The sequence below is a fragment of the Cyprinus carpio genome, chromosome B13, assembly GCF_018340385.1.
Source record: "Cyprinus carpio isolate SPL01 chromosome B13, ASM1834038v1, whole genome shotgun sequence".
Lineage (NCBI taxonomy): Eukaryota > Metazoa > Chordata > Actinopteri > Cypriniformes > Cyprinidae > Cyprinus > Cyprinus carpio.
Genome location: NC_056609.1, coordinates 25,620,660 through 25,646,917, shown reverse-complemented (window position 1 = coordinate 25,646,917; position 26,258 = coordinate 25,620,660). Strand labels below are relative to the sequence as shown.

The 26,258-nt window shown below is 34.1% G+C and overlaps 2 protein-coding genes and 1 non-coding gene across 4 annotated transcripts; 2 read left to right on the top strand and 1 right to left on the bottom strand.

Annotated features, from left to right (window-relative positions):
* Positions 1-736: 736 nt before the first annotated feature.
* trnah-gug lies at positions 737-808 on the top strand. The gene has a single exon. It is a non-coding gene; the product is annotated as a tRNA-His (tRNA).
* Positions 809-1,316: 508 nt separating this feature from the next.
* On the top strand, positions 1,317-14,047 carry LOC109100456 (kynurenine 3-monooxygenase). Its single transcript, XM_042737432.1, has 16 exons — positions 1,317-1,495; positions 2,723-2,792; positions 3,058-3,155; positions 4,654-4,743; positions 6,368-6,416; positions 7,469-7,556; positions 8,104-8,269; positions 8,353-8,424; positions 9,142-9,263; positions 10,073-10,220; positions 11,159-11,216; positions 11,468-11,550; positions 12,063-12,164; positions 12,251-12,310; positions 13,280-13,441; positions 13,473-14,047. The coding sequence occupies exons 1-15, from the start codon at positions 1,418-1,420 to the stop codon at positions 13,418-13,420; spliced, it is 1,425 nt and encodes a 474-aa protein (XP_042593366.1). The 5' UTR covers positions 1,317-1,417; the 3' UTR covers positions 13,421-13,441; positions 13,473-14,047.
* A 1,470-nt stretch (positions 14,048-15,517) lies between these two features.
* On the bottom strand, positions 15,518-24,140 carry opn3 (opsin 3). 2 transcript variants are annotated; one of them, XM_042737431.1, is made up of 4 exons: positions 23,655-24,140; positions 20,935-21,254; positions 17,616-17,867; positions 15,518-16,664 (listed from the first exon to the last, which is right to left on the bottom strand). In XM_042737431.1, the coding sequence occupies exons 1-4, from the start codon at positions 23,977-23,979 to the stop codon at positions 16,449-16,451; spliced, it is 1,113 nt and encodes a 370-aa protein (XP_042593365.1). In that variant the 5' UTR covers positions 23,980-24,140; the 3' UTR covers positions 15,518-16,448. The 2 variants fall into 2 exon arrangements, with proteins under 2 accessions (XP_042593365.1, XP_018969697.2); XM_019114152.2 differs by having other exon boundaries at positions 15,523-16,715; positions 23,655-24,138.
* Positions 24,141-26,258: the final 2,118 nt, after the last annotated feature.

The following is a 26,258-nucleotide window of genomic DNA, read 5'->3' as shown; positions in this document are numbered from 1 at the left end:
ATTTTGTTCAGTACATTGTGTACATTACACAATGATGCATACAAAATAAGATAACAGAAAAAAAAGCAAGAAAAACTATTTAATAAAATAAACTGTGCCAGGGGTAATAATATACAAATATTATAAAATATATAAAACATCTTTAAATATATATATATATATATATATATATATATATATATATATATATATATATATATATATATATATATATATATATATATATAAAGCAAAATAATATTTAAATATGAAAATAATCATATAAGAATAAAAATAAGTGTACAATAGGATGATTATTGAATTACTTACCCTGAAATAATTTTATCGGCTTGTTATTTTTGCCGTTAACAACATGTTTTGTTTTCAAGTAGGCTATATGACAAACAATTATACACAATGTTCTGCAAGATCTAAAGAGGCAGTAACCTAAGGAGCTGGGAGCTTGATTTGTTCTTAAACAGATTATGGATTAAAAATAAGCAGTCTAGTCTTTAATACTCTAACGTTACATAAATTTCACCATGAATGTCAGCTGTTTGGGAGATTTGCAGAGCCAGAATAAATAATCAGGGCTGAATTTGTGATTTCTTGTTTACAACATGAAAATAAGTTGTTACAACAGCTGTTCATCAGAATAACCCATTAAACGAGAAATTATAAAACGCCACCTATGTACATAGTTTAACAATAATCTCTACGTGAATTTTCCGCTTCGCGCTCGTCCTGTAGGTGGCTCGCCGTGATCGTATAGTGGTTAGTACTCTGCGTTGTGGCCGCAGCAACCCCGGTTCGAATCCGGGTCACGGCAGTTTTTTGTGCAGTAAAATCCCGAATTCATTATTACGGATTCTGCGTATTTACACAGTCAAATTAAAACGGTCACAGAATCTAAAATAACGGTTACCGATTAAAAAGACTGACGCATTTTACCGTTGAAGTAGTCACGTTGTGGATGCGTCAGTGTTGTCCTGACGTCGCACACGAACCCATGTGTCATTTTGATCACTTCCACTAGGTGGTGATATTACAATTGTGAATCATACAAACATCATTGATACGTGCTGAGTAAACTAGGTATTTTCCAAAGTTACGATTGTTGTTTTGGGTGTTACCAGCTATAATGAATGCACGAAGGTTATGGCTCTACTAATGTAAACTGCGTGAATGTGTGTGTGTGTTTGTGTCAGTGTTGGGTTTAATCATCACATTCATCAGGTTACATATCTGATCACACTGAATAACTGACACACTGACTGAAGGGCTGATAAACGGCGACCTGTTGATCCGGCTGGTCGATGTTTGACTGTGTTGCTCCTCCTTCATAACCAGAAAACCCTACTTTAAAACCCTTAGAAACTCATTGACGCACTGATTCCAGCAGACCCCTTTAACTCTTAACACTTTAGGACTGTTAATCATGGACACTGTTTCCACACACACACATGAATCCAGCAGCAGTGAGAGGAAAGTGATCGCGGTGGTGGGAGGCGGTTTGGTGAGAATCACTTGATGTTTATGACTTGATTACATATCTTAGAATTCTCTCAATCGCTATCTTCCGTCTCTAACTCTCAAGTCATTAATATGTTTGAATAATCACAGAAAATGACCTCTAAATGAAAGAAAATTTGTATTAGTTGTATGGCTGTCTGACTCATGTCTGTTAAGTTCCTCTGGTTGCAGAGAATGTTTCCTATATATATATATATATAAAAACAAATGGACACTTATTATAAAATGCAATCTTTGTTAATCACAGTAATACAGAGGCTCTATAATTCTACTATAACTTGCACCAGGAGAATGTTAATGATTGACGAAGTGGTTATGAAACTCTGAAAATATTCTATTACAGATGTGGTGACGAATGATGAATGAAATAAAAATCGGACATTATTGAATTTTAACCTATGCACTTTATAGTTATTTATGCGAGTGTAATATGACAAGAATTATTTAAATTAAATGCATAAAATTACATCAAATTAAATGTATACTCTTTCTGTAACACGGTTAATGGCTTTGATTTTGATTACTTTCAAAGCTCAGAATATAATATCATGAATGAATCCAGTGAGTTATGGGTCTGTTTATGCATTTATAGTTGCATAAACCGACTTTAAGGTAAATGTTTCCTTCTTTAATGGTTTGATCTTTTGATCTCATGCTTAAGGGAGTGACATAAAAAGATCGACGATAAAATATCACCAACAATGCACTTGGCAGAAAGCATAAGAATATTGTCTGTAAATAATATATTATTTGTTTAGACCTGTGTTGGTCAGCCAGTGTCAATGTGAAGCCCTGGCCTGAGAAAGTTTAGCAGTACCCTTTTATATAGCTATTTTATATGAAAATGATTAAAGTAAAATCATCCAAAAGTCTTCAGTTCGACGTTATCTTTTTAATTCCTCTTTCCTTAATGTGCTCTGTTAAGTACAAGTTTATAAGGAAAAATTAGGTCATTGCAATCTTTTCAGATGCTCTAAAACCCTATGTTTCAACACTCTTATACAAAAATGTACTGTTACTGAATCATAGTACAGTTAGTAACATATTATGGTTAATGATTGCCATTTTCATATAGCCTACCGTGATAGTATTTACATTGAACTCCAATATATTTCAATGTACAAAATGGTACTAACATGGTACATATCCAAAAACATAGAATCAGTTTGTCATAAATAATCTATTTCTTATTCTAACCCTGTCAATTTAGGTTGGATCGCTGAATGCCTGCTTCCTTGCCAAAAGAGGGTTTGATGTTGCAGTCTATGAATCTCGAGAAGGTGCAAACATGAGCTATATCTCTCACACTAGCATTAATTAAAACTTTATTTTAAGGCTGTCATTCTGCATCTCTGTTATATCGCTCTACACTTTATTATTCATACCGCACAATACAAAATCTTTACGCTCACTTATAATATTGTGGAAGGATTTTAGACAATTATAGACCACCACGTTCTCATAATGTACAGATATAGGGTTTCAAATGTCTTCCTAACTTCAAATGCATTCATAACCTCTTCGTTTAAACTTTTATTCTGTTAGATATTCGTCAAGCAAAAGTCGTGAAAGGTCGAAGCATCAACTTGGCCCTGTCACATAGGGGGCGCCAGGCCTTGAAACATGTGGGAATGGAGGATAAGGTGGGTTTAGTCATTCACAGTACCTGTGTTTCTTGTGAGAGTTAAGTGTTTGTAGGATGTATTTATATTGATTTTACCTACATTAGTGTCCTCTTTATAAAAGAGCTGTTTATAGTTGTTAAAGCCATCATATTCAACATTTTCGTAGACACTAGGCAGTTTAATTAATAATGCATAGCACCGTGTTTTGATTAAGTAGTGAGAAGCAATTAGCAGGTGCTTTGATCATACAGCGGCTTACAGTATAGTACACTTATTAAAGAGACAATCCACCTGGAGCTGGGTTTATTATTTAGCATTTTTCTATCACAATTCACACTTTTAGTTTAATATTTTATTAATAAATAAATTAATATTAATAAACAACTTGGCAACCAGTAGTACAGTATTTACTGTAACAACTCATGAATTCTGTGATGGCTGAGCTAAACTCTGGCTTTTCCACAGAGGGAAGTGTTGAAGGTACTATGAGGAAGTCTGACCATGTGAAACTACGTCAAATGCTACTTACACTCAATACATACACAGTCAAACAGTCTTTATAGGAAGTATTGAATTTTATATGGTTAGCACACAGAGTCCTGTGTCTCTGTGATTTGGTTATTTTACACTATGTGATTTTTCAGCTCGACAGAGACAGGAATGCCAGATCAGGAAGACTGTATGAACTCAACCCTGAGTTAACATGATTTTCATATCTGACAGAGTGTGACAGACAGTCTGAAGATTTAGAGGCATAAGGTGGATGGATGGAGCTGTTGTTAGCTCTTGTATTTAAAATACGTAACATGATTTACCCAAATAGGACATCTGCCTGGAGCAACAGCCTTTGTTGGTCCTGCAAAAATATTCCCATCAACCCAGATCATTTTCAAATGAGATTTTAGGGTTAAGTTTTTTTTTCCATTGCTCTCTGGCTTTAGTTCCAAGTATTGTGCTTCAATGACTTGTATAATATATATATATATATGTATATATATATATATATATATATATATATATATATATATATATATATATATATATATATATATGTATATAATAGTATTTTATTCAGCAAAGATGTGTTGAATTAATAAGAAGTGACAGTAAAGACCTTTACATAATTTCTATTTCAAATAAATGCTGTTCTTTTGAACTATCTGTTCATGAAAGGATCCTAAAAAAAATGTTTATTGAGCAGCATTTCAGAATCTTAGAATGATTTCTGAAGGATCATGTGACACTGAAGACTGGAGGAATGATGCTGAAAATTCAGCTTTGCATCACAGGAATAAATTACATTAATTTATATATTACAAAAGAAAAATCTAATATTATTCTAATTCTAATATTATTATAAGTATTGCTGTTTTAACAGTTTTTTTTATTAAATAAATCCAGCCTTAGTGAGCATAATAGGACATCACTGACCCCAAACTATTGAACATCAATGAGACTGTATAGTATGTACATATTTATTTTATATGTTTTTTTTTTGTTTTTGTTTTTTTTGTAGATAGTCTCTAAAGGCATTCCAATGCATGCCCGTATGATCCATAATCTGAATGGAAAACGCTCTCCAATACCCTACGGCAAAAAGGGACAGGTAACAGTAACTATTTTCAGATTTACACATTCATATTCACACAATTATAGAACTTCAGATTGCTATCCTCTGGATCCTTACCTCGGCGGTTCAGAAATGCGCAGTCACATGACAGGTTGCAGTAAAGTTGTTGCACAGTTACAGGGTTATTAACCCACTAGTTGAGAACATTTACATCAGACATACATTCATGCTTGGAGTCTGTTTGCTGATACGTGACCAGTGACCCCAGAAGAGTCAATACAACCATCTACCTTCAAACCAGTTTGTTAATCATTACATTCATAATGCACACATAATAGTGGCAATTAGGACTTTGGCATAGCCAAAAGTCCTAATTTTTTTTTATGAGAAATCAGCACATTTAGTTTCCTGACACATTTACACAAGTCTAATTATTATAAATGTGGAATAAATAAGGCTACAGTTTGACAGAAATCTGAATGCAAATGAACATGGACAGGTTGTTATGAACATAATAATATTATTATTAATAATAATAATAATTATTATTATTATTATGAATAAAAAAAGAATAAGAAAAGTTATAGGGATATCACTTGTATAATTTTACATATAAATAAATGTGTATTTCAGGGTCTGTATAGGCCATTAGAATATTATTGAAATTTATGTAAAAAAACAAAATAGTGAGTGGTATATAATTTGAATTCTTTTTCATATTAATAAATTTGTTTTCTAAGCCTGTATATCATCAGAATATTATTGACATTTAAGAAAAAAAACTAATTAAAAAAAGAGGGATATAATTAAAATAATTTTGCATATTAATACATTTGCATTTTTAGGTCTGTGTAGGTCATCATATTATCATTAAAATTTATGAAAAAAAAAAAAAAAAAAAACTACTTTAAAAAAGCAATATATAATTTGTATCATTTAACATAATTATACATTTGCATTTTTGGGCCTGTGTAGGTCATCATAATATAATTTAAAATTTATGAACAAAGAAACTAATAAGAAGTAGGAGGTATATAATTTAAATAATTTACCATATTAATACTTGTGCATGTTTTGTGCCTTTATATGTCATTTTATTATTCACTGTTTTACAAAACATTTTGTTTTTTAAATATCCAATATTAAATATTGGTCATGAAGCAGAACCTGATTAACACAACTAAATATCCCGTTTCACTCAGATATATATCACAGCTTCTGAGACATTCTTTCATCTTTGCAACAAAACAGCCCTAAATATGATTTGAAAACAGCAGAGATGAAAAGCTCCGGTTTCTCTGGCCCAGTCTGTGTGTTCATTTTGTTCCTCATGAGGTTTGTGGGGATTATGTTTATTGGAAATCAGCAGATGGACTGAAACAGAACTGCTTTTAAACCATTAGCTTATTGCTATGTAATCCCCTCACGAAACACACTCACTGCCGCAAACAATGTGTGTCAAGGTGCTTTTAAACAGTTGTGACATCTAAGCTGTAGATTATAGTGCCTGAACTCCATGGCTGTCATAAATCCATCATTTCAGACTTAAAATATCCCAGATAATCCAGAACATGCATGATAGAGATTAAAGTCGTCATTCTCCCGGCTGACTGACTCTAGCCTGGATGTTCCCTAAACATGGCTGTTCTTTCTGTTGTAGTACATCCTCTCTGTGGACAGAGCTAACCTCAACAAGGAGCTGCTAACAGGTAACAGTTCATTTAAACAGCGTCATTTCAAAAATGATTTTACACTTAATCTGCCACTGTATACGTTATATGAAACCTTCCTTCATTTTTTTAAATGACTTCTTGGGTTATTTTGAAGATAAAACCCTATGTCCCTATTTGCATATCAATCCCAAATGGCCTCAAATATATTTTGTTTCAAGTCCTCTCTTCATTTGCCCACTTTTTGGGATCTAATCATTCACTTATGGATAAAATCAAGTCCCTTTTTTAAATATCCAGTTCAATTTTGAAAAGTTTTGTGAAAAAGTTTTCAATTTTTAAATATTTTTGGAGAAGTCTCTTATGTTCACCAAGGCCACATTTATTTGATCTACAGTAAAAACTGTAATATTGTGAAATAGTATTACAATTTAAAATGATTGTTTTCTATTTGAATATATATTTAAAATGTAATTTTTTCCTGTGATGGCAAAGCTGAATGCAGTTGTGCTGCTTAATATTTAAGTGGAAACCATGATACATTTTTTTCGGGATTCTTTGATGAATATTAAGTTAAAAAGAACAGCATTTATTTTGAAATGTACATTTTTTTGTCTTTGCTTTCACTTTTGATCAATTCAGTGTCTCCTTGCTAAATAAAGGCCCTTTCACAAAAAGAACGATAACTATAAAGATAATGATATTAGCATCCACACCAGCGGATGATATTGTCTAAGTGCACACTTGTCTGCCACTTTAAATTCTCAAGCTCCTTACAGCAGGATTGATTCTGATTGGCTGTCAATTTTTTTATCATTCATCAGCTGGAGAAAAATTTGTTTTGAAAGGGATTCCAACGATATTGTTTCTCTGTGCCTTTATCGTTATAGTTGTGGTGTGGACAGGCCTTCAAAGTATTAATTTCCTTTAGAAAACACTTCTGAATGGCAGGTTGCAAACTTGTGAATGCCATTTCTAAAAGTTAGTAAATTTAAGCAGAAATGAGTTTAGTAACAAGAAACCAATCCTGTTTGAATCGTATTCCTTTTATTTACTGAATAAACATACAGAATTGAAATTGTTTCTTGCAGCTGCAGAGGCATATCCAAACACTACACTGAACTTTGATCACAAGCTGCAGGACTGGAGTCCAAAATCGGGAACAATGAGCTTCATTGGGTAAACAGTAATCACTTTCTGTCTCCATTTTGGGGAGAGAATAATACCATGATTTTGTTTAAAATACCTTGGGGTACCATGTAAAGTAATACTCACAGATTCTGTTGTTATATACGTCGTTAACTAAAACTAAAGCCATAAAATAACAGTTTCGTTACTTGAATTCTCATTTTTGTTTAGTTTAAGTACTTAAATAGTTAAAATGAAATAAACTAAAACTAATAAGTATAAAAATGATAAATATATAAAATAAATATAAAAATAAATATAAAAATATAAATATAGAAAAACAGTAAAAATAAAAATGAATAAAAACTATACAGACATTAAAAAAACTTTATTGTCGTTCCAAACCACTATTTCTTTTCGTTGATGCACAAAGTTTTAATTTTTAGGTAAACTAAACTTTTTAAAAAGCTTTTGTAAATGTAACTTCAATCACTGAGATCTAGTTTGGCTGCCCAAGAGAGTTTGAGCATTTACTTGCGTATTTGTATATTGATTGTGAATTAGATTATATTTCAGCAGAGATTTTGTCTCTGAACAGACCTGATGGCCAGAAGAAGGAGATCCAGGCTGATCTGATCGTAGGCTGTGATGGAGCTTTCTCTGCCGTCAGGAAGCAGTACCTACGGCAAAGTCGTTTCAATTACAGCCAGACATACATTCCCCACGGGTACATGGAGCTCACCATGCCTCCTAAAGACGGAGATGTAAGTGTCACATCTGGCAGTCTTCATTACATATCTGCCCTCATTTTGTCTGCTCACATCTCTTTCTCTCTGTGTCCTCTAAGTTTGTGATGGAGCCCAATTACTTGCACATTTGGCCCAGGAACACTTTCATGATGATTGCCCTGCCCAACTTGGTAAGGTCATGCAATAATTTTCTTTGTGTTTTATGGATATATTTAAATATTTAATTACATTATTATTTTTTTAAATAATTTTCAATACATTTTTTGTATAAAACTATAGAATATTTTATCATTTTACTTTTTATTAAATTTTTTTGTGATCACCTAGTGTTTTCATTATTATTACTATGATTATAAAATTGTAAAGAATATTTTAAGTTTTTGTAAGCATCTTTTATCGAGTGTTTACTATTTTTATCACTAGTAGTAGCAGTATTTATTATTATTAGAAGTAGTGTTTTGTGATTATTCATTATTATTTTTTGTTATTATTATTATTATTAAACATTAAATAACATTTTATAATGTATTATAAAATAATTTTATTAATTACAATTATTTTATGATTAACCATTCATTAGTTTATTATGATTATGATTATTATTAAATGATATTTTGTTATTTATATTTTTGTGATTAACTATTAGTTTTTGCTATTATATTATTATTATTGTTTGTGATTAACTATTTATTAGTTTGTTATTTGCTATTACAATTAGGGGCTGGTATTATGTATAGTGTGGTTTTCCAGCCCAACCTACAGTTTCTGTACTAGCATTCCCCAAATGTCCAAATTTGGCCTCCAAAAGTGCATTATAATCTTTTGCTTTGGTTATGTTGTGGTTTTCCTTGCAGAAAATCATGTTCCTTTTGATTTTGGTTTCTTAAGACAAGACGTTCACATGCACACTCTTCATGCCCTTTGAAGAATTCGAGAAGATCCGCTCCGGTGACGAGGTCATCCGTTTCTTCCAGAAATACTTCCCTGACTCTATACCTCTAATAGGAGTGTGAGTACAGCTTGTTCTCTCTCTCTTTCAGTCTCTTATCACTCTTTCTGCTTCATGCTTCTCTCAGGTATGAAGTACATCTTAGTGAGGTGTGAAATTGCAGTCTAACAGACGGGTTTTTTAATGTGAAGGAGATACAGTACTGGGATGATGATTTGCTGCTCAGGAAGCATTTCTTATTATTATCAATGTTGAAAACAGCTGTGCTGCTTATATTTTGTAACATTATAAATGCCATTATTTTGTGATGAAATGAATGCATCCTTGCTGAATTTAATTTCTTTCAGTTATGGTTGGAGTAGGAATGGTAGGATTTTTTTTGTATGTTTTAAGTATATTTCACCCAGAAATAAAATATTCTGTCACCATTTACTCAAGCCATGCGTTTCTTTCGTCTTGAAACAAAAAGGAGATATTAGGCATAAAAAAAAGTCCCAGTCACATTTGCTTTATTGTATCCCAATAAAATACAATCCAAAGTAAATGGTGACTAATACTCTCCTTATGAGTTCCACAGAATGACATATAAACATATAAACACATTAACACTGACCTTAATATAGCATATTCAGCTTCCAGATTTTATATTATAGAGTAGCTAATCAGTGTAATTGTTCAGATTGTAATTCTAAAAATGTAGTTATTTTTTTTTTCAAATTAGCAGGAGGCTTTGAATGAGATTGTCCTACATTAAATATCATAATTAATATAATTAAGCAGTGAGTCACTGTGCCACAGACAGACGTGCCAGTGTTATATATGCATGTACGTTATAGACTAAGTGTGTCTATGTGTCTGTGTTTTGACAGTGAGGCTCTCAAACAGGATTTCTTCCGGCTGCCGGCTCAGGCCATGGTCTCGGTGAAGTGCTCCCCGTATCATCTGTTTGATAAGTGTGTTCTTATGGGAGATGCGGCCCACGCTGTGGTTCCTTTCTATGGTCAAGGCATGAATGCAGTAAGTGGGGGTGGTGAGGATATTCATACTCATCAACCCGCTTCAGTTTTTTTTATATGTCTTCAGCTGTAATTTCTCCCAATGATGTAAACATAACCTGAACACCAGATGAAATCTGATTAACAGTATACAGAAATGTTCCAATAGTTCTGGAACACGCAAACATCTTTGTACTGAATAAAGGCTTGACCAGAACATGGACCAGTTTTACTTTAGTATGTAGTAGTATTTTAGTTTTAATTAGTTTTTATTGCTGTTTTAAAATTTATTTTTGGTAATTAAAAATGTCTGAAATTATATATGTGACCCTGGACCACAAAACCAGTCATAAGAGTCAATGTTTTGAAAAACTGGCATTTATACAATAATAAATAAGCTTTCCATTGATGTATGGTTTGTTAGGATAGGACAATATTTGGGCGAGATACAACTATTTGAAAATCTGGAAAATGAGGGTACAAAATATCTAAATATTGAGAAAATTGCTTCTAAGGTTGTCCAAACGAAGTCCTTAGCAATGCATATTACTAATCAAAAATTAAGTTCACACAGTTTTGATATATGTACAAGTGGGGAAATTTAGGCAAAATATCTTCATACTGTACGAACTGTATATTCTTGCCCTACACCAACCTAATGATTTTTGGCATAAAGGAAACTTTATATTTTTTTTCTCCCATACAATGTGTATGGTTTAGCTACTGCTACAAAGGGCATGGGTTATGTCCTCATAAGTCACCCTATCCTTGTAATACCTGGTCCAGGATAACCAATAAATGTGTACACACACACACACACACACACACACACACACACACACACACACAGACACACACACGTAAATGTAGTCATTGATGGTCTTGCAGATTGAAATATTCAGCACAAGTGAAAGAATATTAATAACCAATAAATGTGTCATTTTTTATTTTGATTCACAGGGCTTTGAGGATTGTTTAGTTTTTGATGAGATTATGGACCAGCTGAATGAAAACCTTGGTAAGACAGTTCACAGTATTTCTGAGATGAAAGGAATTTATTAATTCAATTATAATTATAAAAATATGTTATACTTTTATTTTAATCTTCTTATTATTTATATAATAAACACAATAAAACGTATCGTTTTAAATAAATCAAGTACTTATTTGGAACATTTCATCTCAGAGTAACTCTAAGAGAGATCTAAGAGATGCTAAATATTTGTTCACAAATTAAATGAATAATTTATGAATATGCTTTGCCTGCAGCTTCTGTGCTAGAAGAATACACCAAAGTCCGTGTACCTGACGATCACGCCATAGCTGACCTGGCCATGTACAACTATGTAGAGGTAGTCCATCAACTCAATGTCTGCTGCAATACTGTATCTGAACACTAGGTGCTGTCACATGACTTCCATTTCATTCATTAACCGCAAGAGCAATTAGAGAGCAGATGGCTTTTGTTTCTTTGAATGGGAATGAGGATGTATAAATTGTAAAGATGAATCCTGATGGATGGATGATAATACATTCAAACTAAAAATAAATGAACAGAGGATATAATATATTCCTGTAGTGCCTCTTAGAGCTAGCAACGTCAAGGTCATGGGTTTTTCTATTCATTAAGTAGTATACACACATACACTACAGAACAAACACACACTGACACAGCTGCAGTAATGAGTCTGTCCAGTTGATCGCATGTGACATACAGGCCACAGTGACACAGGTCAGCCTCATTACTGATGGCAGGGTGAAGATACAGACACACACATTTGTATTCAAGATGTTTAGGCCAGACCAGGAGCTAGAGCGTTAAATGCTGCTGTTAGCTTCGCTCATGATGTGATCTGTGTCGCAGATGAGAGCACACGTCAATTCCAGATATTTCCTGTTTCGAAAATACCTGGACAATTTCCTTCACTTCATCATGCCAAAAACAATCATCCCACTTTACACAATGGTAAGAGCCTTTCTGTGTTCTGTATCATCTTGTTTTTTGTTGGTGGTTAGTTCACTAATTCGTATGCCGGATTACTTGCCTCTTAGGTCACATTCACCAGAACACGGTACCATGAAGCGGTGAAGCGCTGGCATTGGCAAAATAAGGTGAAGACCAATCCATTTGGCTGAAAGATGGCTAGTGTCAGTGTAAATTCAGGAACCGCGTGAGAACTGTTTTAAAATGGCTCTTCCTTTATGAGCTATCAACAAAACATTAATCCATTAGTGTTATGTTCATAATAGCACATTATAGACTGATGGTAGAAAAATAACTTTCATTGTGTTTTTTATTGGTTTATAAACTCCAGAATGTCATGCTGCATTTCAGGATCTAATCAAAGTGTTTTTTTTTTTAGCCCTGAAACAAATGATCTGATAAAAATTTGAACTTTTTTTTTTCCTGAAATGTATGCTTTAGCAGCATACTGTATTCCACAATGCAATGCACTAGTTTTGATATTTTTTTTGTGTGTGAAACACAAGCAATTTGTGATTCTAAACATCTGATTTTGAATCTTTTGCTCACCAAGGCTGCATTTATTTGATAAAAAGTCTGTAAAAAACAGCAATATTGTAATGAAACCTTTTCAATTTTAATATATTTTAAAATGTAATTTATTTCTTTGATGCACTGCTCAATTTTCAGCATCATTACTCCAGTCTTAAGTGTCACATGATCCTTCATAAATTAGCTATTATTATTAATTATTAATTTTTTTTTTTTAATTGTGGGAACCATGATACATTTTCAGGATTATTTAATAAATAGAAAGTTCAAAATAGCAGCATTTATTTGCAATATATTTTTTTGTTTCATTGTATCTTTACTGTCAAAAATAAATAAATAAAAGAAAAGCCGAATGTAATTTTTTTTTTAAATTGACTACACTGTTTAATGTAGTTTCATATAATCATAGTGCTTTTCATTTAATAATAAATGTCCAAACTGAATGCAAATGGTCCTTCACAGCAGATGTCGTTATTAGTCTACATGGTTCACTTAAAACTTGGATTTAAAAAGTTAGATTTTTCACAGTATGGTAGAATAACTTATGGTCTTATGGTCTTTTGCAGGTGATCACTCAAGGGCTGTGGCTGTGTGGAGCTGTATCTGCTGCAGGAGGGACGTATGTCTTGGTCAGAAACTCTCACAAACTCCCCAGAATCTCTGCAGAGCACCTGTGGACCCGTATACTTGCCTTAAAGCAGTTCTAAACCCTGTGTTGATGTTTAGTAGCCTTATCACGTCAAAGGAACAACTCCTATCAGATCTTCCATGGCTCTGTACTTGACCAAAATTGAAGTCTTGTTCAATACAAGTTAAACAAAAAATGCTCTGCATTTTGTGTTATGATGTTGATTACCACAGAAAATCATTTTGAGTAATTTGCCAATGTAGTGCACTTAAAATGGGTTTATAATGGGCCAGCATTCCAGATGGTTTAAAGCAGAAATGTAGCTGGTATGATTGTTAAAGCACTTATCTTCTCATCATGCTTTAATGCAAAGTGACTTGTTTATTATTATTATTCTATATTTTCTGTGATTATCAACTGTCTTGCATTCCTTTAACATGTATTGAATCCAGAACATTCCTTTTAAGAAGTCACCATGACCTTGAAATTGTTTTAATGGATGTATAATTCTGTTTCAGTTCTAATTCGGGTTTGCTTTTACTTTATATATCACGTAGATCACATGTGTGTGGGTGTTGTGATCTCTAAGCACATAGATATCATTTCTTTGTTTTTAATTATTTAAAAAAGTCAAGCTGATCACTGTCTGTTCTTGTAGATTCAAACTAAGTTAGATGTGACTGAATAAAACCTTTGGTTCACTGAATGTTCGAACTCTTCTGCTTTGTGGGTCTATGTATTTCACTTTTAGTGCAACAAAAACATTGCCATACACTAGTTTAATGGTTGGAGAAATTTTAAGTCCTCCTGATGGTCTTTCACTGTCATGTAAAAACTCACATTAATCCTCGTTCACGTTTAACCCACAAATCCTCCGCAAGGCATAATCCATAAATGAGATAACAGATGCTCTCTGCCCACTCAAACAGGCAGTCGCTCATTCAATTGTCTTTTTTTTGTATTATAAATCCCTTTCATAAAATTCTAAACACAAACTATTTCTTTAAAACCACTACTTGTGTTTTGACGCAATGGCTGCTTTTCAGCTTATGTTTTAAGTCATTATTCAGTATCTGATTTTTATATTTAAGGTTTACATGGTCAATGTTTTTCAGACATGAAAAATTAAATCGGGTGCGGTCATGTTTACTGTTTTCGGCGATTTTCGCAGACAAAATCCAGTAGGCTAATTTCTGTTCGAATCCACACAATCATCAATGTAACATGAGTGTGAAAGATTTTCACTCAGATTTCACTTTCAAATATGTATTTTAAATAGGCCTACTGTCCATCCCTGTAGGCTAATATCAGATATAACAACATAACATATTGATTATGATATAGGCTACTGATAAATTTAACATTCACTTCAATCAGATGACTGTATGCTTTCAACTGATTTCCTATTGAACTGTCATCAACTGAACTGCAGTGATAAATCTATTTAGTGAATATAACTAGATAGCTAATAGCTAATGCTGCATACTGCTGATTATTAATGCACAATTTTTCCTTCTAACATCCATTTTGAGGTGCAGCTTGTCATATTAATGTAGATCAGGACTTCAAAGTGTGAAGGAGGGGGTTCGTGATTAATTTTGGAACTTCATGTTTTGTGGATCATTTGATTCAGATCGAGACTTCGGTGCGGCTTTGTGAAACTTATGATTCAGATCAGAACTTCGGAGCAGCTTCGTGAATCTTTTGATTCAGATCAGAACTTCGAAGTGGGTTCATGTATTGAATGGTTCGTGAACCGCGCTCCGAAGTCGGTTGTGGCTAGATACAGCTCAGACAATAAAATAATAATAAAATTAAATTTTCTTCCAATTAGATTGTGTTTTATTAATGTCTACACCTACCTTAATCCTAAACTACTCTTTACAATAATGCAAAAATAGTAATTGTTGCACAGTGTGACAAAAATTACGCTATTGATATGCACATGCCCAGTAGCTACAGCTGTCTCCCTTCTAGCCTTAACCTCTGAAGTCCCGATCTGAAATAATGGTTAGTGAATCTTTATTCGATTCAGACTGGAACTTCGGAGCATGGATCGCAAATCATTTGATTCAGATTAGGCTATATATCCAAAGTCGGACATCGCTTGTTATGATTTTCAAAAGCGTAGAATTTATAGGGATGCTATGAAATGTCTCTACTATATCCAGCGACTATTGATCAATTAAATGTCTGTTGTCTGCATTATGTACCCACCAATGGCAAATTCAAACCTTACCTACACCTCCAGTAGGCCCTCACTGCAGAACACAAGATCCAGGGGGGAGGCTGGATCCACATCTATGGGGCGGAGATGGGTGGGTTTAGGGATCAGAGGGTGGAGTCGGGTAGGTTTAGGGATATGTCAGGTGCGGGAGGAGTTGGATCTGGATCCAACCTTGCCCTCTGGATCTTGTGTTCTGCAGTGAGGACCATCTCTATACCCTCGCAAATCTTAAGTATATCCTCTATAACAGAAAAGGGTAAACACAGCTCTTCTCAAGAAGCAACGCAATTTGAGGTAAACTCACCAAAGTTTAATATTTAGGGGTTTGTTCAAAGCCCTAGTCTAAATATTGAGCAGTAAAAAATAGATGTTTGGCTTGTTTTTCAAATAGGACACACACATTGCTTCCTCCAGGGGGCGCTGTGGACTTGACTGACTTTATGTACAAGGTGCTGCAGCCTTTGAGAAACGTCCCGTCCTAGAAGAGTCCTTGTACTAACACTGTGCTGCTAATCTATCTGAGCACACTCACTAATGTATTCTGCTCACGGACTGAGCAATCAAAGCTGCGGATATCTCACCATCCCATGAAACTGGGTAAAGCTGGAAGTTTCAGTGTCCGAAAAGATGGAGAAGGAACACAATTGATCAAATACTTACAAGCAGTTACAATTGACATAATTCACACAAATCTTGATTGGGAACACAAAAAAGTCAGTTTATGTTGCATTACTGCTGCAACATTTAAAAATTCCTTGTTTCCATATTTTCCATATATATATGTATAAAAAAGATGATTCTGTATCCTTTGTATATTATAAACATGAAATTAGTGTGATGTTAATGAACCATTGTTCTTCAGTGTCACTAGTGGAAAGTGTCAAAGCGGTCGGACTTGAATTACATTGATGTCTGGTTCGTCATTGCATTTGGAGGTTATATCCAGTGGATGAGTGTCATTGCTAGCGATGATAAATACGATGGAGGAAGAGTTGAAGGTCACTCTCTTTTTGGGCCGATCAGGACGGCTGTGTGACATCACAATAGGACGGACAGGACGTTCAATGCGGGCGAGGGGACGATCCTTAATGCTGTGCTGCAGAGTGGTCAGACGAGAACAAAGCATCTGTAACATGCACCTGCGAAACTGACCAATCAAAGAAGGAGAAGTAAGCTTCACACACACACACACACACACAAATATATATATATATATATATATATATATATATATATATATATATATATATAGATTATTAAAATACATTTCACAAGAAAATACTGTCTTAAGAAAATACTAATACTATTGCATTTTCTTTGTAATTAACCAGCAATTTACCTGCAATTTCTGAATAAAATTTCTATACCAAGCAAATTGGTTTAGGATTTACTTTTAATGCTAATTTGACAAGAAATTGCTAGTAAATTTCACAAATAATTACAAAGAAACAGCATGTAACACTGAATTAAATAGGGAAATTTTGAATTAATTAAATAATCTTTATTTACAACCTTGAAAAAAATATTTTTTAGAGTGTACATTCTGCTGAAAACTTTATTAATTCTGTTTTACTTTTTGTATGAGACTCTGTCTGAACAATTCCACATTTCATAAATTAAAATACTAAATGAAATTATCAATGCTGAAAAACATTTAATATTCCTTTAATCTTACACAATAGAAAAAAATGAATAATTTTCTTATAGGAAAGATTTTCATGTCACAGTTTACAACTTATTTGCATTTTTTTTTTTTCATAAAAAAAATCTTTCTACTCCAAAATTCATGGAATAATACAAATAAAATGCTGTTAAATGTAGTATAAAATTGTATCAAATAATTTTTTATCATTAATTATTTAAAGCAATATTTATTTTATTGTTACTCTACATTTATTTAAAATATCAAAGGTTATCTCTTATACAATTTGACAGTTCACAGAAACACTGTATGTTGACTTGTAAAGTTTGTGAGTATCACCAGACTTGACTATATAATATACTGTAATAACTGCCCCTCCATCAGAATAAAGTGACCTCTGCTGACCTTTCTGCTCATGAAGGCGTAGATGACGGGGTTGTAGGCAGTGCTGGATTTGGCGAAGAGAGAGGGAATTATGGCAACTGTGGGGGAGACCACACTCTTCCTGCCAAAAGCCTCCAGCATGGAGACCACAGCATAGGGTGTCCAGCACACCAGGAAACAGGAAATCATCATTAAGAACATCACCGCCACTTTCTTCTCATATCGCAAAATCTTAATTGTCTGAACGGTCTGCAGATCCTGGATAGAGCGCAGCTACAGGAAAAGAGCAAAGACATTCTGTCACAAACCCCTTCATGTTAAAGAATATATTGTTGCATGTCCTGGAACAAAAAAGAACATGGCTTTAGTCAACCTTTAAGTGGATTTTTGATACTGTGTAAAAAAATTAGTATATCAGTAAAAATGTAATAGAAAAAAAGGTTCATGAGACCTAATAAAGCTTTTAGATTGTAATTTAAAAATGCTTTTCTAAACGACTTAGAAATAGAAAAAGAAAACACTTCGTAAACACTTGTGATGATAGTAGTATTGGAAACTGCGGTTCTGTTATTTAAAAAATTGTTTTATTACACATGATTTGAAAAAGGTAGCTTTTCTTTTAATCAGTTTTATAAGGAAAGTTAAAAAACTAGAAAAGGACATGTAAAAATAATGATATTCTGCAAAAATAACATTGCAATATCATTAAAAATGTGGGTAAAAGATAAACATAATAAAAAGTGCAACCATAAATATCAGAATTTCTAAAACTATTCTAGAGAACAGAAAAGATAAAGTATAGAATAGAATTACTAGCACCACACTGATTATCAGTCAAATTAATACAGAAAATAAAACTTGTATCCCAATTCACACATCCATATCCACAATCTATATGTTCATAGAAAAATCCATAGTCAGACTAGGCTGACATACTTAGAGTTTAGATGAATATCTCACATAATGTGCCTGATGATGAAGATATATAGTTTCCCAAGGTGAATGGATTTGGACGGAGGTCATATGCTGCCCTGCTTGAAAGCATCATGCCCTAAAATCTCTTATGATGCTTCTTTAATTAAACACATTATGTCCTCTGAGTCACGCATGCATGCATGCATGCATTCATTCATTCATTATCATTAAACAGCTGCAAGGACAGCAATAAAATTTGTTGAGTTTGACTGAGCATGTCTCAAGGCGCCTGGCATTGTTAAAACAAAACAGGGTCAGCACATCACTTCGCAACGCAAATGATATGAACAGAACATCTAATCAATCTTTTCTCCTGAAATCACTTTATCCGAAGATGGTTTCCCAATCAGGTATTGTCAGTCTTATGTTTGAGCTGTTTTTCCTTATGCTATGGATCATTTAAAACTGTCATGCTGCTGACACTGACAGGTATATGCAACTCCTTCATTGATTCACAGATTCATTCATTATTTTTGATTAATTAACATCAAGAATTTAGCTTAAAATTTGCATAAATATGTAAGGATTTAAGTGTGTAACTTAATGCTTTTGACTGGCCACATTTAAATAAAATTAAATTTATTCATGTGATGCAAAGCTGAATTTTCAGCATCCCTACTCCAATCTTCAGTGTCACATGATCCTTCAGAAATCATTCTAATATGCTGATTTGCTGCTCAAGAAACATTGACACAGTATAAAAGCATTAATTTCTTTAAAACACTTCTTTAACTTTTAAATGATAGCGTATAGTGCAGTGCAGTGGATTGCAAGTACCTTGGCTGAATTGCAAAACTATCAATATGTCAGGCTAAACTAATTCTTTAAGACTCTATTAAATATGTTTTTTCTAGGCCACAATGACTGGAGTCTCAGGCCGGTACATCATATTTATCATGCCTGTGTTATAGCATAGTCAATAAATAGCATAGTCTTTTTTTTGTGTGCAAAACCTTTTGGAAAGTTTAACAAGCAAGCTCAAAGGCAAAGGTACACATAAACTGCTTAAAGGTGACATTTTTTGCACCACTAATAAAAAATTATAACAGTTTTTGCAGAACACTCTCCCAGTCTGCCATTGGTCAGAAAAACAGATAGTACCATCCCAAACGTATGCCACTGGATCAGCTACAGTAGTGTTGCAGTTTTGGGCAGAATGCTTTCCGGGGGAATCAACCTACAAATATCTTAATTAAAGCTGTCTGTGTACACAAAGCTAAGATAAGAGAAAAGACTGTACACTTCAGTTTGTGGTAAGCACACAATCACTAATGTTGGAGTGGTCATGCTCTCCCCCATCTGGACGGCACACCGATAAAATCTGTGGCACAGGAACTGTGCTGATGAAAATCGCAAGCTATTTACATACACAATCACCATCGGTTGCTTATTTGCTGAAGGCACTTTCAGACAATATAGCTTTTAGTGGAAATAGCCCATCAAACAGCAACACATCAGCACCTCTGCACTGCTAAATCACAGCAGCTTGACTGTGTGTTTATAAAAGAACAAGAGAGAATGACGAAGACAGAAAGAAAGAACCTGTAAGGTGCCATATGCAAATCACAGATCAGAAATGAGATGACAAGCCAGAAAAATGTTTGGAGAAATCAAAGGTCGATAAAATACATTTGGAATAAAATTTGCTATTAGTATTTTAAAAAGGTAACATACTAAGTACAATATGTACAAATTCTCTTTATTTAATAATAATAATAGTAATTTGCAGTGTATGAAACACACTATAGTTTTTAATTAGATGGGACTGTTTTTATAGACACTTTGAAGAACTGAATGAAATTCCCTTGAAATGCCATGTTGGTTGATGATTTTTGAGTTATGGAACTGTGATGTGATATTCTGAACTAGAAGATGGAGGAAGGGGTTGGTACTGGTCAGACTTTTGACCATTGAAATAATTAAAATCATATTTAATTTGAAGCTCAATCAAGTGTAAATAGTTCTGTTTACACTGTTGCACTGTTTACGCTTCAATTTTTTTGTGCACATAGAATGAAAAATGGCTTGCAATACCATTATAGTACTAATTATTGATACAGTTTGTCTGATAATTGGATGAAGTGGGATGATCAAGTTAGTTTGTCCTCCCATGTAAATTTGAAATAGGAAATTCAACAAAGGTGTAAAAAAAAATGCAATTAGCAAATATTCAACCAACTTTGCACATGCAAAATATTATCTGTGGAAGCAATCATGAAAAACCTCCTATCTAGGTAGAAAACTCACTAGCTAGTGTGTTTCTAGTGCATCAGGTAATAGGAAATATATATCTGATACATCCAGACAGGCCAGGGAGAAAATGACTTATTATAGCTAAGCCCATTGTTGCACCTGTTCGCCTTACCATTTTCACAGTGTACAAGATGTTTCCATAACAGTAGGCCATGACACCCACGGGGACGAAGAAGCATCCGAGGAGGAAGAAGAGAATGAAGGAAGCATCATTGGGATCTTTGGAAGCCCAGTCGAGGGAGCAGCCTAACTGATGGACTTCCAGCGTGTAGCGGTTCCATCCCAGGAGAGGAGCTCCAGTCCAGGCCAAAGAGTACAGCCAGATGTGCGTGATGGCCCTCCAGGCCCAGGGGAAGTCAATGACCTTGGCATGAACCACACGGATGTAGCGCTCATACGCCAGACCGGAGAGAGTCATGATGGACACGATGCCTAAAGAACGAGAAGAGAAATAAAAAAGACATATAGCTGACTAAAAATAGATAGATACATTCTGTCCTCAAATTCTCATTAAAACTGTGTCCAGATGTTTAAAATCTGTTTGCCACTTTCATTATTTATTTTTTTTTTTTTTAGGATTCTTTTAAGATTCTCCTTATGGTGCTAAACATTCACAAGGATAATCCTGTCTGGACAAAATAATTTTTTTTTAAAGATAAATAAGGATATGTGCTAATGGTACTAGATGTGGATTCTTTTAAGATTCTTAAGACATATATGGACATGTTCTTGAGAGATATTGAGATTCACCCAACTATAAATGTAAACAATATTATTGCCTAACTCTATAATAAAAATTGGCATCTGTATAAAGTTGCTTTGAAAACAAGGTGCATTGTGAAAAGCGTTAAATAAATAAATACAAAACAATGAGGCTTCGCTCTTTTACAGAAATCAAGCTCCCAGCAAACAGATTCACGTTCAGCAAATGATGGATTTGTAATTGGTATCATTTCTAGAAGTAAATAACAGTATCTCTGAACTGCAGTATCCGCAGAGACTCCTCTGGCAAGAGACTCACAGACACATTCCCCCAATTACCCAGACATCCACAGTCCTCTGTGACAGAGGCAGGCCCACGGGGAAGCAGCACTAACGTGTTTCCTCTCAGCTGTCAGATGTATTCACACAGACCTCTTTTTACTTCTCATAGAACTGGGCTTAGTAAATCTGATGTAGAATATGATGCAGTATTGCACGCTGTGCTACATCAAAACTGATTTTATTTAAATGAGTCAGTTCTCAAGGGAGCACAAATGGAGGTCATAGACACAAATGTTGTTATCAAACGCAGCCAATTTCACATCTAAATGTGTCAAAGGAGGCAGTACAGAAGCAATCATGTGTGATGATAATCTTTGGATTTAAAATAGCATCAGGTGTGACCTTGGGGGAGCAGATGCCTAAAATGACCATCTATCTTTCAGAAATGAGATTACGGTATGCTCCTCAAAGCACATCCTCTCACAGACGCTTAGTTGATATTCTGTTGGATATTTCTGGACCATTATCTGACTCCATTCGACCTCATCTTTTCTTGCGCCAGATGGACTTTTATTTCGATACATGTGTCATAGTTGTTTATGGATGCCTGGATTTGTTTCTTTGCCTGTTGTTGTAAATGGTCACATGATCAAGTGAATCAAATTAAGCATAAATTTTCTTATGACTGTGAAGCTATCGGATATAATTAGATGAGAAAAACATGCATTTCCTTTAGATAATTTGATATGCTCAAAATAACTTGAATTAGATTGTGTTAAATGAGTAAGATGTTCATATGAAATCATTTAAAGACAAAATGACAATGATTTTTTGTTAAATTTTAAAGCCCCTCCAATCTTACACTAGCCTAGTATTTAAAAAGACTTCTCAGCAATATTTCAAGTTCTCAGGTTTACAAAGATTCCAAAAGTAGCCTATAATCAAAAGTCAGAGACCACAAAACTAACTCAAGTCCTTGCAAGACCACTGTATGCTGCTCTTTTAGTTTTATTACCTAGATACCAGCGCTTTCGCTGCATAGCTCCTTCCAGATGACATATGCCCAAAACTTAAGACTGTATTCCAATGTGTTGTTTTTAAAGTTATGAATATAATTTGTCTTGCGGTAAGTGTCAGAATTCCTGTCAGACTCGCTACGCGCTGCTCCAGTGTTTTGTCGCGAGTGAGAAATGTATGCCTCGTCTCGCGAACCCATTCAAAAAGTCTAGAAATTCACAAAGCTAAAATAAAATAAACAATCAGAGTTTTATTAAGTAACGTGTCTGGCGGTTATGGTCAACAACGTCTTGTGCTGCTGTTCACTGCGTCGGTTCCAAATAAAACGTTATAGTTTATTTGTCCGGTTTTGTTTCGTTTTATTGACCCACTAATGGAGCGGCAACGATAATTTGTAATGGTTTTATTTTGCTAGTATTGTTTTTAAATAGCTGCAATTTCTGGAGCATTTCATAGCGCCAAGTTCCGTAATGCAGTCGAAATGCTTCGTTGTGACACTGCAGCGTTTTATTCTTTACATTTTCTCTGGTTTAGCACAACGCTCGCCTTCATAAGACCACTTAGACTATTGACAACTGACCGAGAACACTTGCAAAAATTAAAAAAAGTTTTCAGATAATAGATCAGTAAAATAGCTACAATATAAAAGACGAATTGACTGCAATGACCAAACACCATTAGGAGACAAACACATTGGCTATTCAAGTGTCTAATGAAGCAAACATTCGTTGGAAATAAACATGCATGAATTACTTTCTTTGAATTCAAAGCAGGCTGCTTGAAAACTTAGGTGGCTATCGATACTAAAGACAGACTAAAGACAGAACTGACCGAATAAACTGTTGCTGAATCCATCCCAAACACATGTGGCAGAATCAAAGATCCATCTTCTCTTCACACACGAGACGAACGTGAAATTAACTCCGGTGATTGACACCAGCAGATCGCTGACACTTATATTCACTATTAACAAATTCGTTGGTGTTCGGAGTCTCTTGAACCTGTAGTAGAGAATAATGACGATGATGTTATTACAGAAGCCCAGGACTCCGATAGATCCGATGGTGAACGTCAGGAGTTTATAAGTCTCATCGGTGAAAATATAATCATAATCCCCAAGGTTAGTCTCGTGTGATGTTTCATTAAAAGAATTCATTTCTTTTCTAAGTGAATGTCCAGCATGGTGACTGAAAGTGACCCAGAAGCAATCAGGGCAGTCGACTAGTGATTGTAGTTCAGTGTGTCAGTAAGGTTGAATTCGTCTCAGAAGAAAAATGTCACCTACATCCAGAGAAATGCACGAAAGTTCTTCCTGGAGAGAGAGAGAGAGAGAGAGAGAGAGAGAGAGAGAGAAAATTCAGTATTAGAGAGAGAGAGAGAGAGAGAGAGAGAGATGGTGATGCTCAATCTACTCTGTTGTTTGACACTAATGGCAACATTCAGTATTTTATAAGAAGCTTATATGTAGTGTAGTGATATAATGGTGCTTATGGTTATGGTGCTTATGATTGGAATGGTAATGTTATGAAGAATAACAACAGTGACAGTAATGTTCAATATTTAATGTGTTTTTATGAACACTAATGGCAGTATGAGTGATATTCAGCATTTAATGTGCTGTTATGATCACTAATAGTGAAGATATGTAGGCTAATGTGCTGTTAAGTGAACTAATGACAGTAAGCGTTATGTTTAGTATTGGACTGGAATGAGCTGACTGTTATGTTGCATATTTATGAGACAAAATAAATCAACTAAAGTAAATCAAACATTAGTCATGAAAAGGTTATGAACGTCAACATTTAATTCAAGGGTCAGAGAGAAGGAAGTACAGTAAGTGGTAAAATTAATAGAGTGTAAGAAACTTTAAGTGGGCTTCAGGGAAAAACAAAAAGATTAAAAAATGAACCCTGAGCTGCAGTGTGAAAAGTGTGATTTTTCTTATTAGTGAATTTTTAGAGGATCCCATGGGAATGTTTGTCACTCAGTTTCATCTGGCACTGCTGAAGAATCAGACTTATTAAAGCAAACAAGCTCTACAAACATTCCCTCCAGTGTTGGAATTATTACTATTTCAAAATACAGTTCAACAATATTTTAAGCTTTAAAAAAAAACTAGCTGTATCCATTTTATACTGCCTGGGTAATTAAACAACCTCAGACAGCCAAAGAGGTGATGCTTTTGTTCCCTTTTGTCAATTACAAACATGCAAATGAAGCACGGGTGATTGGAGAGCATCATCATGATTAATAATGCCCCTGCAGCTTTCAGCTACTGAAGGCTAATTAAAGTAATTTATGCCTGTGATGACAAAGCTTTTTTTCAGCATTATAAGTCAAGTCTAAAGTGTCACATGATCCTTAAAAAATCATTTTAATATGCTGTTTCCAAACATAATTTATATATATATATATATATATATATATATATATATATATATATATATATATATATATATATATATGCACTATATAACCTATACTATACTATATATACAGTATAATGCATAGTGTGTGTGCACTGCATGTGCAGAGATAAGAGTATGGTATATGATTCTGAGCACATGCAGCCAAAATGCATTTGACCCATTTTTTTATGTGAGGCTTTTGATTTAAACCCCATAGTAGAACCGAGGATTCACAAGAACCTGAAAATGTGCAAACTGTACAATTATTTCAGCAGCTTGCATTCGAAACTTTGATCTTTGATACGAAAATGTGTTTCATAAGAGGTTCTTCTCAGTACAGCTCTACATTTGTGAAGAAAATATTCCTTGTTGATGAACTGGGTCACTGTTTATAGGAATTATCCCAATTGTCCTAGAACATTCTTAATATAAATCATCTATTTCGTACAAATCTGAGTTCTTATTGTAACATCATCAGAGGATTTTATCAGCATTTTATCTTCCCTGCCCAGTGATATTTTCACAGCTCCCATCAGTGTTTAGAAGAAACTCAAGAGCTGTGGAGAAAGATTTCATTTATTTACAAGCTTTTTGAAAGACTTGTCTCTAAAATCAGCGGGAGTTTGAAAACAAAACAATAAAGGCGAGCCGTTGTAGCTGTCAGATCTCATTCACGCTTGCGCAAACTCAAAGACAGTGACGCACACGGTCTGATGTATGGCATTGGTTATCGTACTCCTCATCGCAGATTGTGGTGATTAATAACTTAAATTTTAGTTGCAAATCATACCGCTTCAGAAGACTAGGAATATGAATCACTTTTATGGTGGTTTTTTTGTCAGTCATAGTTCCTATATATTTGCTATATAGAAAAGAGCAAGTAATACAGGTTTGGAATTACATGAGGGTGAATAAATGATTAAAGGGTCATATGATGTTGCTAAAAAGAACATTATTTTGTGTATTTGGTGTAATGCAATGTGTTTATGCGGTTTAAGGTTTCAAAAACACATTAATTTCCACATGC

Excerpts from the sequence above, each read along its gene's own strand:
- LOC109100456 (XM_042737432.1), top strand. The coding sequence starts at position 1,418 with ATGGACACTGTTTCCACACACACACATGAATCCAGCAGCAGTGAGAGG. Across the intron at positions 6,417-7,468 it reads CAACAAGGAGCTGCTAACAG|CTGCAGAGGCATATCCAAAC; the intron begins GTAACAGTTCAT and ends TGTTTCTTGCAG. Across the intron at positions 11,551-12,062 it reads CCATGTACAACTATGTAGAG|ATGAGAGCACACGTCAATTC; the intron begins GTAGTCCATCAA and ends TCTGTGTCGCAG.
- opn3 (XM_019114152.2), bottom strand. The coding sequence starts at position 23,979 with ATGAATTCTTTTAATGAAACATCACACGAGACTAACCTTGGGGATTAT. Across the intron at positions 21,255-23,654 it reads ATTCAGCAACAGTTTATTCG|GCATCGTGTCCATCATGACT; the intron begins GTCAGTTCTGTC and ends CTCGTTCTTTAG. Across the intron at positions 16,716-17,615 it reads ACGCCTTCATGAGCAGAAAG|TTTCGCAGGTGCATGTTACA; the intron begins GTCAGCAGAGGT and ends TTGATTGGTCAG.